Here is a 14,333-nt window from a genome sequence, read left to right as displayed (position 1 = left end):
TTTTACCGGGTTCGAAACTGGACATGTCGATCAAGATTAAGACGCCTTGCAAATGGATCAAAGTTTATACTCTTAATTCAGGAGTGGTTGAATAATAATAATTCGTTAAACTATGAAGTATTTACCTTGATTATATAAATATGTTTGATAAAATCACGTGACAACTAATCTCAAGTGTCGAAAAAAAAATACACACGTTTTATAAGTGTGCAAATCTACATTGTTTACTATTCAGCAACCTTGATTTTATGGGTAAATAAAACAATTCAACTTAAGAAAAACAGTATCTTGTAGACCATTATGCTTGGCCATCTAACATTAAAATTTTTTCAAAGTAATATGTTATATAGCAATTGGTGTAGCTTGATTTATGCAGCTGATTATTGTGATGATTTTTGTTATGTTGTTTCTGATATAAACCCAGATGCAAGCAGCCTAAAGCGGAAATATGGACACATCAGTAATCCTCTTCATTCTTCAGTGTTTCTTGTTCTGCTAGATCAAGAACAGATGGTCAGTAGCGTTCAAATATTATACTGACTAAGGAGCTATCTTTTATCAAGCATCAGAATCAAATCTCTCAGGAAATCCAGTGAATACAGAGATGCTTAGAAGTCTAATTTATCAAGACTTTCATAAAATGCTTACAGATTTTTTAACGTCTTCACCTACTGCAGTAACTGTCATTGGACAGACAGTCTACACACAATTATTTATTTTCCTTTTACTTCCCTTTTCTAAATGAATATCAGAGTGTTTATAGGGCCATGCACTTTTTGGTAAAATGTTCCTTTAAATCTCTGTTGTTTAATTCTACCCCCGTTGGAACATTTGGAAGAAATGTGCAACTTTTAATGAATTTCATTTCAAGTTTTATTTCAGTCATATTTTACTTATTAGAGTCACTCATTAAAAACATATGGAATCAAGTTTAAGAAAAAAAAAACCTGTTGTACATGGGTTAGTTTATTTATAACCATAGGCAAAGATGTGATTTGTTTTCGTTCAGAGTGGAAAATTGCTGCGGAAAGTCTTTGTATCAGACATTTAAAATGGGTTTGCAGCTGCTTTTTTCGGAGCTTCTGCTTTATACATGAAGGGTCCATATGTGCAAAAATATTGTAGAGAAGACGTTAATTTAGCTTTGAACCAGTGCTGCACAAAAATAATGTAGAAATACTTAGACAGAAAACTAAATGCTGATAGATGCTGGCCTTGGTCCATTATTTAGAAGTAGTATACTTCGTTTCACGTTATCATGTAGGCGCTGAAATTATCAAGTGTCAAAAACTGTTGGGCAAAATTTAGAGAGTTCAGAAAGACTTCTCTGTTGAATAAATGTAGATAGATAGATAGATAGATAGATAGATAGATAGATAGATAGATAGATAGATAGATAGATAGATAGATAGATAGATAGATAGATAGATAGATAGATAGATAGATAGATAGATAGATAGGAAAGGCATGATATAGGACATATAAACATACTGTAAATACTATATTGTTAAATATTTTCTTTTGCCACTGACACAAAAAGAAATGTCTTTATTTACTGCCCCAACTTTTGAAAGTGCCACCCAGTAGAAAAGGGCATATAGCAAATGCTAAAGGATAAAGAGTGTTTTTACTTTATTATCTTACATCACTATGCAGCATTATGTTTATAATAGTGAAGAAAAAGCAAAATCAAGTAATGTTAAGAATTAGTTTTGCTTAAGAAGAATCTTCAAATAGCCTCATTTGTATTTGGATGTTTACCTGCATGCTTTGAAGTATTCTGAAAAATGAAGCAAATCAATAATAAACAAGTGTCTCGTCAGTAGATCTAGAGATACCATTATGTTGCTTCATTTGTTACAAAGGGCCAAAAACACATTCATTTGTAAATTTAACTGACAAAACCTAATAAGGACAATAATGATAATATTTATCAAGAGCAAAGGATGGAACATAATGAAGAAGGTATTGGTTTGTTTTCACGCTGCAATGCTGTGACAAAGGCTGGCAGGGACGATGATGATATTAACAGAGAGCTAAGTATAGACGGTTTTGTATAAAGAATGAATTGACTTCTTTACAGCAGTAGAATGACACAAGCGGACAACAACAGCAACTGTGAAGTTTATGATACATAAATACCAAGCAAAAGCTGGGAATGGAGAGGTGTAAATTAAGAACAGTGAGATGACTTTAGCAAATGAGTCTGTTAATGCAGGTGAAGTCTTATTGTTGCCAAGGTCAATGAAATATATAATGGGTGCACATTATACCATTATTTTTTCTTGTCTTTTCTTTCTTATTAATTTTTTTAAGTGATCCCCTACTCTTAGCTACTTTTTTGTGGTTTGTGTTATGAAAAACAAGATCATTCAGCATTTTTAATGCTTAGCCCCAGATTAAAAAATGTGCCATTTTCAGACATGTGTATGTGCATAGTCAGGAATTGATTGGGGTAAGAGATTACATCATAATTCTGTCTACAATCAATCTTCCAGAAGTGTCATAAAATATATTTGGGGGACCTAGGGGGTGGGGTGGGGGGGTGCACGGTCAAACGTAAAATCCAACCCCAATGTGGCATTGTCATGAAACTGCTGAAGAGGTATAAGCTGTATGTCCATGTGTGGTGGCAAAATATTTAAAAAATAATAATTAAATTAAATAAAAACCTATAGGGAAGTGAGATGTCTGTAGCTATGTTCATTGTTTGTGCAATTAATGTAATACACTGATTTTTTCCTTTATAAGTAAAAAAACAGCAAAATATTACTCATTCCATCAATCTTTCAGTACAGATATTTACCAGGAGAAGACAAAGTGAGAGACACAATAAAACTAAATATAAAATAATTAAAAAACTGAATTCTCAAAGACGTATGTTCTTTCATGAAGACAATTCAATGTATTGCCAAAGGTCTGGGTTTTGTGATGGCCTCTCTATGTTATTTTATTTTTTTTTAAATCATTATTATCTGTGTGATCTGAAGTTAATCCACTCATTTAGCTCATTTCGCCATACTAGTGTGAGGGCTGTCTTGATGAAACTCTCCACTGCTGTGCACAGAGCACATACAGACAGACATGAGCTTGGCGTTCAGTTGGCTTGAAAATGGTAGTCTGAAACTCGCCCAACTGCACATCATCGCTGTGAATGTAAACTGTCCAATTGTTTAGTATTTTTTTCCCAAGCTAATCTTGTAGTTGACTAATGGAGTACTAATTCTATCCACTTCATCAACTGAATGCCAGGTGTCAAAAATAACAAGCAACTAGACTGCAATTTGAGGGTGCTCACAAAATTTTAATTACTGTATAAAAATAGCCATGATGATGGTGTTACATTTGAAGTTACGGTAGAAATGTGGAGATGATGATTATTATGCAGGGAGGTACATTTATGCTGAGTGGCTAAATCGGGGTGGTGTTGCAATCACCCAAATTTCAAGTACTTTTTTATTTTCTCTTTTAGGGATTTACATAAGTTGCATGTGCTTCCTAAAATTTTGTCTTTGAAAATTATGCCTAGAAGCATTTCTCTACTATGACAAACTCGTACCATTTAGTTTTTCATTCTTTGATCGAACAAATGCAGTGAGTGTTGTGCATCTGAAACAAGCAATTTGGTAAAGCAATTAGAAATTTTCATTACTTCAGAAAAATATTATAATAGGACAGAACAGTATTAATCTCTAAAGTGCGTTATGGTTTTTATATCACCTTGTTACTGGGTTTGCTTTGAAGAGTACTTATGTAGCCACAGATGCAGAAAGAATATAATGACACTTCACAGGAAAGAGTAGTCTTAGTCTGCCTTTTTTTATTTATTTATTTGTTGGTTCCTGAACAAAATACTTTACAATCATAATACCCTATGATAAGTTTGGCACAAATGTTTTGTTTTCAGATACGTATTTATGGTGACCGTACCTATGTGATGTTCACATAATTTTTAGCTGTGCCCAATATGTTTAACTAGTCCCTTTTTAAATATGGACATCATTTACTTTAGTAACAAAACTGAAGGCCATGTTATTCAGGGTATCATTTACATTTCATAACCTTAGTAGAAGCAGGAGGTAATGCGCGCATGGCCAGCCATAGTCTTGGGAGGTGGCAGATGATTACATTTAAATTCCTGGTAATCATTTCTATTTCTTTTTATTCCTTTACTGGCCTTTCTTATTTTTTACATGCTTGAAAATCCAACTTCCTATTTAATAGAAGCTTGTCTCTTTAAATGAAATTTGTAGTGCATTATAATGTTTTTGGATGATACAGAAAACCACACTGTGTTCACGGAAACTCTTTCAAATTGGTAGGTGTTTTCTCTAGAGATCCATGAATGCCATGCTGAGAAGTGGCATAAAGTTTGGCACCAACGCCATTAACACTGAAACACGGTCTTTAGACAATGAGTGTTTTAGTTAAAAGATTAGGAATTGTAAGAATATTTGTGTTTTTTGTTTTTCATATCGAAATTAAATGAAATTTGTATTGTATATCGTATTACTATTAAGCATATGTCCCTCATAATTTAAGTACTACCATATATTAAGATTTTTCACATGCTTACCAAAAGGCATGATTTGCTAGCCTCTTCCATATTATATTATAAAATTAAGCTTTTTAAATTCCAGATAGAATGCTCATTCATCCATGCATCCACCAGTTATCCAAGCTAGTCTAACCCAGATTAAGGGTTATGTCAACAATGTAATAGACAAGCTGAAAGCTTTAAAAACATTTAAAACATACACTGATGCATTTTCTTTATCATGACTGTAGACTCCTGTTTCAGGTCTGTTTCAGTGATGACTAGTCCATCATCTATCAAAAAGTCTTTCAATGATCTTTATCTGTTGACAATAGATATTTCTTCAGTGTGTTTTGTTTTTACGTATTTAAATATATGGCAATCAGGAAGAGTTGATCAGATAGGCAGTATTAGTTTCTGAAGCAAATTAATATTTAGCAATTCAAAATATATTAAAATATATTTTCTTATATAATGCAACAATACACATACTGTATGTCCTCAGTAAGTATGTTGTATATACTGTATTGTATATGCTTGTGTGCACAAGCATGCTCAATATATGGTGATGACTGGTACTGAGCAGATATGCAGACTATCAAAAATATCTTTCGATCCTGCTGTACATTTTATATGAATATTGATTACAGTTGGAAAATATATGAAGGAGGTTGTGCTATGCTACTCAATATCATGCATAGCAAAGGCATCAATCTCTGTAACTAAAGTTATTAATTGTATCCTATCTCATTGGTTTAAAATAGCTTCACTGTCTGTATAGCACGGGCTAGCGACTAGGGTGTTGGACTGTAAACCATAAGGTTTCTGGATTCTTTCAGACCCAATCTTTCTGTGTGTCCCTGGACAATCCACTTAATTTGCCGTTGGTCCAAATGGAGAATATTTATAGCTATGCAAACAAGCATAATGGTGCAACAGTGATTAGTAATGCTGTCTAACAGACTCATAGCAACGGTCAGTGCCTTTATTCCAATGTCTTCATGGTTGTTCTCTAGGTTTCTGACACATCACAAAGATATTAGATTAATTGGTGTCTCTAAACTGGCCCACTATGAATAAGTTGACTTTTATGTATGAATGAGCCTTGCAATGGAGTACCGTCTTATTCTGATTCCTCTCCTTCATTTCAAGCAATGCTGCCAAAATAGGCTTTGGCTCCCACCAGGCCTGTAATGAAAGAAAAAAAACAAATTCAGAAAATGGCAGGATAGAATGATAATATATATAAAATGGTGTCTTGGATAGCATTTTTAATGTCATTCTACAACTGCTCCCAGACATGCTGGGCTTTATTTAATGGGGCTTCTGCTGTAGAAGGGCTTTAATTTGAATGAATCAAATGTTTGTCAGCTAGCAGTTGTAAAAGGAAAGGTAAATAGTCATTAAGTCCTTTAGAGTCATTTGTGTTTCCATGGAAAATATAAATGAATTAATACAAGAACAGAAGAGAAATAGAAATATTTTAATTTTTGTAATTGATGCAAATGCATATGGTCGGCATATTTGTTACTGAAATTTATATACATTCGTTTTATACAAAAAAATTGAGCTCAAGAAGTGTAATGAGTGAAAATGCATGCTTAATTTAAATTGTGAATCTGTCTGTTAAGAAATGCATTAGAGGTAGGAGAAGCATAAGACATATTAATTGACAGACAGGAACTGCTGTCTCTGAGGTTGATACAAGTAATTTATTACTTTAGAAATGAATGCCACCTCCAGAATGTGCTTCATTAATTTCAAATTTAGTTTTAATTTCAAGCTGTTGCCCCTTGAGAAGAATAAGGTGGCAAATTATGTTTGAAGAGAGGTTTTTTTTCTGCAAAAGAAAAAAAAAATCACTAAACTTTATGCTACTTCGCAAGGATAAACCTTCCAAGAGAAGCTGCTAACCTTGAATGAGGCAGCCTTTTGATTAGTGGGATGGATTAAGATTTTAGCTCAGTTTTACAAGTGTTATGAATTATATTTAGTATCATTTGAACAAGGCTAATTAAATGTACTGTTGTGTGTCTTTTTGTTTTTGCATTTTTAATCGTGGTTTAGTCCTTGGCATTTCAGTTTATGAATTGTACATTTAAAAATTGTGAGGGCTCAAGTCACTTGCTATATATTAACACGGTTTGTTTCTTAATTTTTTTCAGCCTATGTTCCGGATGAGCTAAAGGCAGCAGCTCTGGTAGATGAAGATGTCGATCCAGATGAGTTGGCTGTGGACGAAGAACCACCAGTCAAGTTTATGTGTGCTGAAAAAGAATTTCCTAAAGATAAGCAAAGCTACCAAGATTCCCCAGTAGCAGAGTTTTCCAGCCATGAAATGGACAGTGAATCTCACCTTAGTGAGGCTAGTGACCGCATGTCAGACTTTGAGAGTGCCTCAGTAAAAAATGAGGAGGAAATCAAAGAAACACCCGTGCAGAATGAAGAAACTAGCGTCCCAGACAGCTTGGAACAAATGAAAGCAATCTACAATAGCTTTTTAACCAACTCTTACTGGTCAACCCTTAACCTAAATCTCAGTCAGACTTCAAACGAAAAGCCACAGGGCAGTAGTAGTAGCAGCAGTAGCAGCAGCAGCAGCAGTTGTGGTGGCAGCAGTTTTGACTGGCATCAGTCTGCCATAGCTAAGACATTGCAACAGGTGTCTCAGAACAGGCTTCACCCAGAACCCAGCCTTTTCAGTACAGTCCAGCTTTACCGACAAAGCAACAAGCTTTACGGCTCCATTTTTACTGGGGCCAGCAAATTCCGCTGCAAGGACTGCAGTGCAGCCTATGACACTCTGGTTGAACTAACCGTTCATATGAATGAAACAGGACATTATCGTGACGATAACCATGAGACAGATAACAACAATCCTAAACGCTGGTCCAAGCCCAGGAAACGTTCTCTGCTGGAGATGGAAGGGAAAGAAGATGCACAGAAAGTTTTGAAGTGTATGTACTGTGGACATTCCTTTGAATCTTTGCAAGACCTTAGCGTTCATATGATCAAGACAAAACACTACCAGAAAGTGCCTCTAAAAGAGCCTGTAACCCCTGTGGCAGCAAAAATTATATCCTCCACACGGAAAAGAGCACCCATTGAGCTTGACCTTCCAAGCTCTCCGGATTCTTCGGCAGGGACACCTAAGCCATCCCTGTCTGACCCGAATGATGTTTTTCAGAAAGCGTCCAACCCTTACATCACTCCAAACAATCGGTATGGCCACCAGAATGGTGCCAGCTATGCTTGGCAGTTTGAATCTCGTAAATCGCAGATTCTAAAATGTATGGAGTGTGGTAGTTCTCATGATACACTTCAAGAACTGACTGCTCATATGATGGTTACTGGGCATTTCATTAAAGTGACCAACTCAGCAATCAAAAAAGGGAAACCCATCGTTGAAGTACCCATAACTCCAGTGGCTGTCACTCCAGTAGAAGAAAAAGTGCAGTCAGTACCTTTAGCAGCCACAACCTTCACCCCTCCTGCTGCCACTCCATCTAGCATTTCCCCTAAACTGTGTGTTGAAATTAAAAAAGAGGAGAAGGAAGAAGACTGTAGTGTGGAAAAGAGTAAAGAAAAGGACAAGCAGGATGAGGAAGAAGAGAAGTTTGATGTCTCATCAAAATACAACTACCTTACCGAGGAGGATCTTGAGGAGAGTCCTAAAGGTGGTTTTGATATCCTTAAGTCACTGGAAAACACAGTCACATCTGCAATCAACAAAGCACAGAATGGAGCCCCTAGCTGGGGAGGTTACCCTAGCATTCATGCTGCCTATCAACTTCCAAACATTATGAAGCTGTCTTTAGGCTCCTCTGGGAAAAGCTCTCCATTAAAGTGCTTGTTTACAGGTAGTGAGCTTCTGTCTCCGACCAAAAGCCAACCCTTAGTGTCCCCACCCAGCAGTCAGAATTCTCCTCTGCCAAAAAACAATTTCCATGCAATGGAGGAGCTTGTGAAAAAAGTTACAGAAAAAGTGGCCAAAGTGGAGGAGAAAATGAAGGAGCCAGAGGTAAAATCATCACCACTAAGGGGGATGACACCTTCTCCTTGTAGCAGCGAGCCTGGCGATCGCATAACATGTGACTCACCCAATGAAACCTGTGCAAAAAGCCCTGAAAGTGTCATTGGCAAACACAAAGACATGAACACTGAAATATCTACAAAAGATTCAGTTGAGAATGGGACCGAGCCTGTTAAAATGACTGCCGTTAGTTTATGTAATAGCACTGCCATCATCACAGACCACCCTCCAGAGCAACCTTTTGTTAACCCTTTAAGTGCGCTTCAGTCAGTAATGAATGTCCACCTTGGCAAGGCTGCTAAACCGTCACTGCCTGCTCTGGACCCTATGAGCATGCTGTTTAAAATGAGCAACAGCTTAGCAGAAAAAGCTGCCGTTGCTACCCCACCCATGCAGACCAAAAAAAACGAGCACTTGGACCGTTATTTCTATCATGTCAACAACGACCAGCCTATAGATTTGACGAAAGGCAAGAGTGACAAAAGCTGCTCTTTAGGTTCAGCGCTTTTGTCATCTACATCGACGTCTTCTGCTTCTCCTTCATCTGCAGTGACAACAGCAAAGACATCTGCAGTCATGTCATTCATGTCAAACTCTCCGCTACGCGAGAATGCCTTGTCAGATATCTCTGATATGCTGAGGAATCTGACAGAAAGTCACACATCAAAATCTTCTACACCTACAAGCCTGTCTGAGAAGTCAGATGTAGATGGCACTATCATCGAAGAGCCAGAGGAGGTCTCTCCAGCCCAGAAACGTAAGGGTCGTCAGTCGAACTGGAACCCCCAGCATTTGCTCATCCTCCAAGCCCAGTTTGCTGCCAGCTTGAGACAGACTTCAGATGGAAAGTATATCATGTCTGACCTCAGTCCTCAGGAGAGAATGCACATCTCCAGGTTCACAGGTCTCTCTATGACCACCATCAGCCACTGGTTAGCCAATGTGAAGTATCAGTTGAGAAGGACAGGTGGAACAAAATTCCTAAAGAACCTAGATTCAGGTCACCCAGTGTTTTTCTGCAATGACTGTGCTTCACAAATCCGCACCCCTTCAACCTACATCAACCATCTAGAGTCGCATCTGGGCTTTAGGTTGCGGGACTTGTCCAAACTGTCTAGTGACCAGATCAACAGCCAGATCACACAGACAAAAAGCCACTCAGAAAAACTCATCACTGCCGCCTCCTCCCCGGAGGAAGAGAGCGGTACGTCCTATCAGTGTAAGCTTTGCAACCGGACTTTTGCAAGCAAGCACGCAGTCAAGCTGCATCTCAGCAAAACGCATGGAAAATCCCCAGAGGATCACCTCATGTACGTGTGTGAGCTTGAGAAGCAGTAGCACTGGCCTTCATGAACATATGTTAAGGGGACTTAAAGAGATTGCATAAAGCTACTGCTTCATTTCTGCACACACCACTGCTATAACTTCAGAGAAAGTGCTCTGTTTTTTGGTTTATTTTTTATTATTATTTTATTTTATAATTGTACAGTGTTTAATATAGAGGTGCATAATCAGCTGTTGTTACTGGTTAAATATGAAGGTTATAAAAATATGAAGTGGTATGTGTTTGGAATTTGTGTAAATTGGATTTAGTTTTTGCGCATCCTTTAGATGCATTAAGCTGCATGCGTTAATGGACAGTTTAGTTAAGCATTTATAACTAAATCTGGTGCACTTTTTTATGTGACCTAAGTGTGCTGGTATCAGCCTTTGCCATTTAACCCTCTGAGTACAGCTAGGCACTTCTGTGTTCATTTGCAAAACCAAAATCTTGAGAAAAGATGTTTTATGTCCATTATTGGTGAGAAAGAGACGCATCTGACCAAAACAATCCACTATTAGTTATACATTTCCTAATATAAAATACTGTCTTTGTACCAATATTATTGTATGTATTGCATAGATAAATAAAACCAGAATTGTAACCGGTTACAATTTATTAACTATGTCAGGGGCCTTTTCTTTTAATCAAAATTGGCTCTAAACTTGATGGAGCTCAGTATAAAAACATTCATTATATTTGTTTGCACAACAGATTTTTTCAACTTTTTTTTTTGTAAAATGATTTATTTAAGCCAATAAATTTGTTTTTAAACTTTGAATCAGCCTCATGCTCAAAGGGTTAAACCTCTAGTACAAATTGTACTGTATTTCTTGAAAAAAAAATTAAAAAGCTATAAAGAAGAGTCTGTACAAAACTGCATTACTTTTTAAAGTTTTATGGCATTCCATGATGTAACCTCTTATTTATAAGCACCCTTGGTTGTTATTTCATATTGTAGAATGCCTTCTTGATTGGTAACTTTTTGTTCTGCCTAATTATTCTCCCATGATTCCATATCTTTAGGCATATGAAAGGTAACCCTTGGTTACCAGCACACTGAGTGACTCTGTTCTGCTATGTTTTTGGCAGTTAATTTGCAGAAGTAACTGACAGCTGACACCATTTGAGAATCTATGTATAAAATATTGGCATGTAAACAGCACAGACACGGTTATGCACTCTGTGCCCTGTTTTTGTTGTTGACAATGAAGCACTCATTATATGACTTCATATAACCTTTTTTCTACTGCAGCATTAAAATGTTTTTTGCAATAATTTTGTGTCGAGTTCACAATTATGTCTGCAATGTGCTATGGCTAATGAGCACATTAAAATTAAATTGTATTCCTTGTCTCTCTGACGAGAGCTTGAGTGGGTTCCTTCATCTGCCAACCACTGGCAGTTGCCAGCACTTCGCACATTAATCACTGATGTTTCATGCGAACTTTGCTATTGAAAGTGCAGAGCCTGTGCAAATTCAAAGGACACTAAATCCAAAGCTACGCACTTTAGAGGAGAGGTACCTTAATGCTTTGGGATACGGTGCCTACAGTCAGGGACTCTTTTTAATTATTATTATATTTTTAACCTGGAATTTTTGTTACTGTGTACATCTACACTATCATTTTTTTTTGTTGAGCATTCATTTCTTACTTGTAACAAACAGTTGTATTTTAGATATACTGTACATACATATATCTATAAATGTATGTTTGCGTGTGTGTGTTTGTGTGTGTGTATACATAAATGTGCGTGTGTGTATGTGTGTATATATATATATATATATATTATATATATATATTTGAGAGCACATGTGTATGAATATATACTGTATATATACACATACTGTATATGAAAAATAGTTTATTGTTTCAATAATGCTCAAAGTATATTTATGAGATTAATTTAATGTATTACAGCTATCATAGTAATGTGTATTTACACCTTGACAAACCTTTAGAAGTCCCCAGCTGCAATTGCTAAGCATTTAGGTTTTTAAAATTTTTGGTTTCAAAGCCATGAACAACTCAAGCTGGAATATGTATTTAGTATAATTCTGCATTAATTTCATTCAATTTTATACACACACACACATAAATGTGTATGCATGTCTGTTTATATGGTGTGTCCATATATACAGTATGTCTATAGTATATATGGGTTTATTTGTATGTATACAATAAATTTGAATTTAATGTATATATATATATATATATATATATATATATATATATATATATATATATATATATATATATATATATATACATATATATATTTATATATCACTCAAGTACATTCATTACATATTGACCATTACATATTGAACCATTTGGTAGTTGTAAATAGTTAAGGCCCTTAATGATTCTTTAGTAGCTGGCTGCTCTTTGTCTTCAGCACTCCTTATAAATAAAAGAAGAAATTTCTTAACAAGTTTACAGAAATTTAAAGCAAAACTTTGCTATTGGAACATATACAGTATTCCCTACAACTTTCTTCTGTCTAAATTGACATACAGCCCCTAATGTTATGTTTTAGGGAGGCAGTACTATATTTTTCTTTAAAAATATATACTTATTTTAATTCTTATGGCATATAATTTTGTTCAGACTACTTGGGCATACATACTTTATAGTGAATTGGTTAAATTATTAGTATTTTCATTATGAAAAGTTTTTATTTATAATAACAGTATATGCCATTTCTAAATAAAAATCTTAAAAATATAATTTAAAGAGTTAGCAGCAACTTGGCAGATTTTTATTTCAGCAGTCATTATAATTTAAATGTTTTGTTTATTCATTGCTTTGCTTTATTTTTCAGAATTCTTCAAAGCATGCAGGTAAACATCCAAATATAAATGAGGCTATTTGAAGATTCTTCTTAAACAAAACTAATTCTTAACATTACCTGATTTTGTTTTTTCTTCACTATTATAAACATAATGCTGCATAATAATGTAAGATAATAAAGTAAAAACACTCTTTATCTTTTAGCATTTGCTATATGCACTCGTCTACTGGGTGGGACATTCAAAAGTTGGGGTAGTAAATAAAGATGTTTCTTTTTTTGTCAGTGGCAAAAGAAAATATTTAACTATATAGTATTTACGGTATGTTTATATGTCCTATATCATGTCTTTCCTATCTATCTATCTATCTATCTATCTATCTATCTATCTATCTATCTTTCTCAGTGGTTCAGACATTTTATTAATAACGTTCATTTCTACTGTCCTCTTTTTTAAAGTTAATTATGACATTGGTTTTCTTGTTTTCTCCGTCCCATGCTTATGCCTGTAATTGGTCTCTGTGACTGTTTTGCCAAGATAAAATGATGTTTTGGCCTTATTGAATCTGACAACAATACTGAATGCAGGAACATATGACTTTGAAGTTCTGTTTTACATGGATCAACAATTCCAAATTTCCAGTCAGTGAGATAGCTGCAGGCCTTTGAATCATTGGCAGCTCTTTGCAACTAGGTAAAATAATAAAAGAATTTACATTAACAGCCCTTCAGCTTATTTTTTTAAGTTGCTGAATATGTTTCTAGTTGGGTCTAATGTGGCTATGCAGGTAAGAAAACGTCACTTTTGGTGTCATAGTGCTGTTTTAAATTGTCACCGGCACCGCTTAACTCTGGCACTGTATTTAAGGGCCTTGTTAATTATAAAGATGATATGCACAGAGTGGAAGTGTAAAAGCCATTTTCCCTTGCAACCCATCTAAATCGGTGCTTTGTGGTTATTATTAACTTAGAACAAAAGTCCTAGAGATTTATACTACAGCCATCAATGGCCCTTTTTTCCATGTATGTTCATTACATTTAAAGCAGCGTTGAGGACTGGTAACAGAGGACTTTAAAAATCAGAAGTTAGAAATTGAATTTATACTTCAGCACTTTCTTACTGTATCTGAGTCCAATACAGATATTACCAAAGTAGATGATCTTTTGTCTTTCTTTACGAAGTGTCCTTTAGTCTCTTTGTTAAGAAAAAAATGCCAAGTTATGTCTTTTAAAGAGTTTACTTGCTGCAAACATAAATATTTAAAACTGAAACCAATATGCGTACACTACTACATCTTGCAGGACTAAAAGGTACACTTTCATTTTTAACATACTGTATGCCCAAGTGCTTTTTAATGCAATTACAGTTTTTGCTTAAATCTTCATTAGGACCTTAAAATAAAATTAAAATCAGGTAAAACTTTATTTGTGGCTGCAGATTTCCCCTATACTCTGATCAGAGTATTGTTTAAAACTTACCCACAAACACAGAAGCAAAATATTATATGTGCAGGCTGCTGAAAACAATCCATTTTGTGTCATTCACATACGATATACTCCAAGATATGGAAAGTATCTTATTTTAGCATCTTCTTTTGTTTTTGATAATATAGAGCATCTTTAAAAAATTGTCTTCATCTTAAAGAAAC

At 35.3% G+C, this 14,333-nt stretch overlaps 1 protein-coding gene across 1 annotated transcript in view; it reads left to right on the top strand.

Moving 5' to 3' along the window:
- Positions 1-11,169, top strand: part of tshz3b (teashirt zinc finger homeobox 3b) — a 95,841-nt gene extending 84,672 nt beyond the window's left edge. The window contains exon 3 of the mRNA XM_028809675.2: positions 6,703-11,169. Coding sequence (XP_028665508.1) covers positions 6,703-9,908 — 3,206 coding nt within the window. The 3' untranslated portion in view covers positions 9,909-11,169. The remainder of the gene's footprint in view (positions 1-6,702) is intronic.
- Positions 11,170-14,333: the final 3,164 nt, after the last annotated feature.

The sequence above is a fragment of the Erpetoichthys calabaricus genome, chromosome 9 (genome assembly GCF_900747795.2).
Source record: "Erpetoichthys calabaricus chromosome 9, fErpCal1.3, whole genome shotgun sequence".
Classification (NCBI taxonomy): Eukaryota; Metazoa; Chordata; class Cladistia; order Polypteriformes; family Polypteridae; genus Erpetoichthys; species Erpetoichthys calabaricus.
Note: the sequence above shows the minus strand (reverse complement) of the source record. Positions and strands in the feature narration are given on the sequence as shown.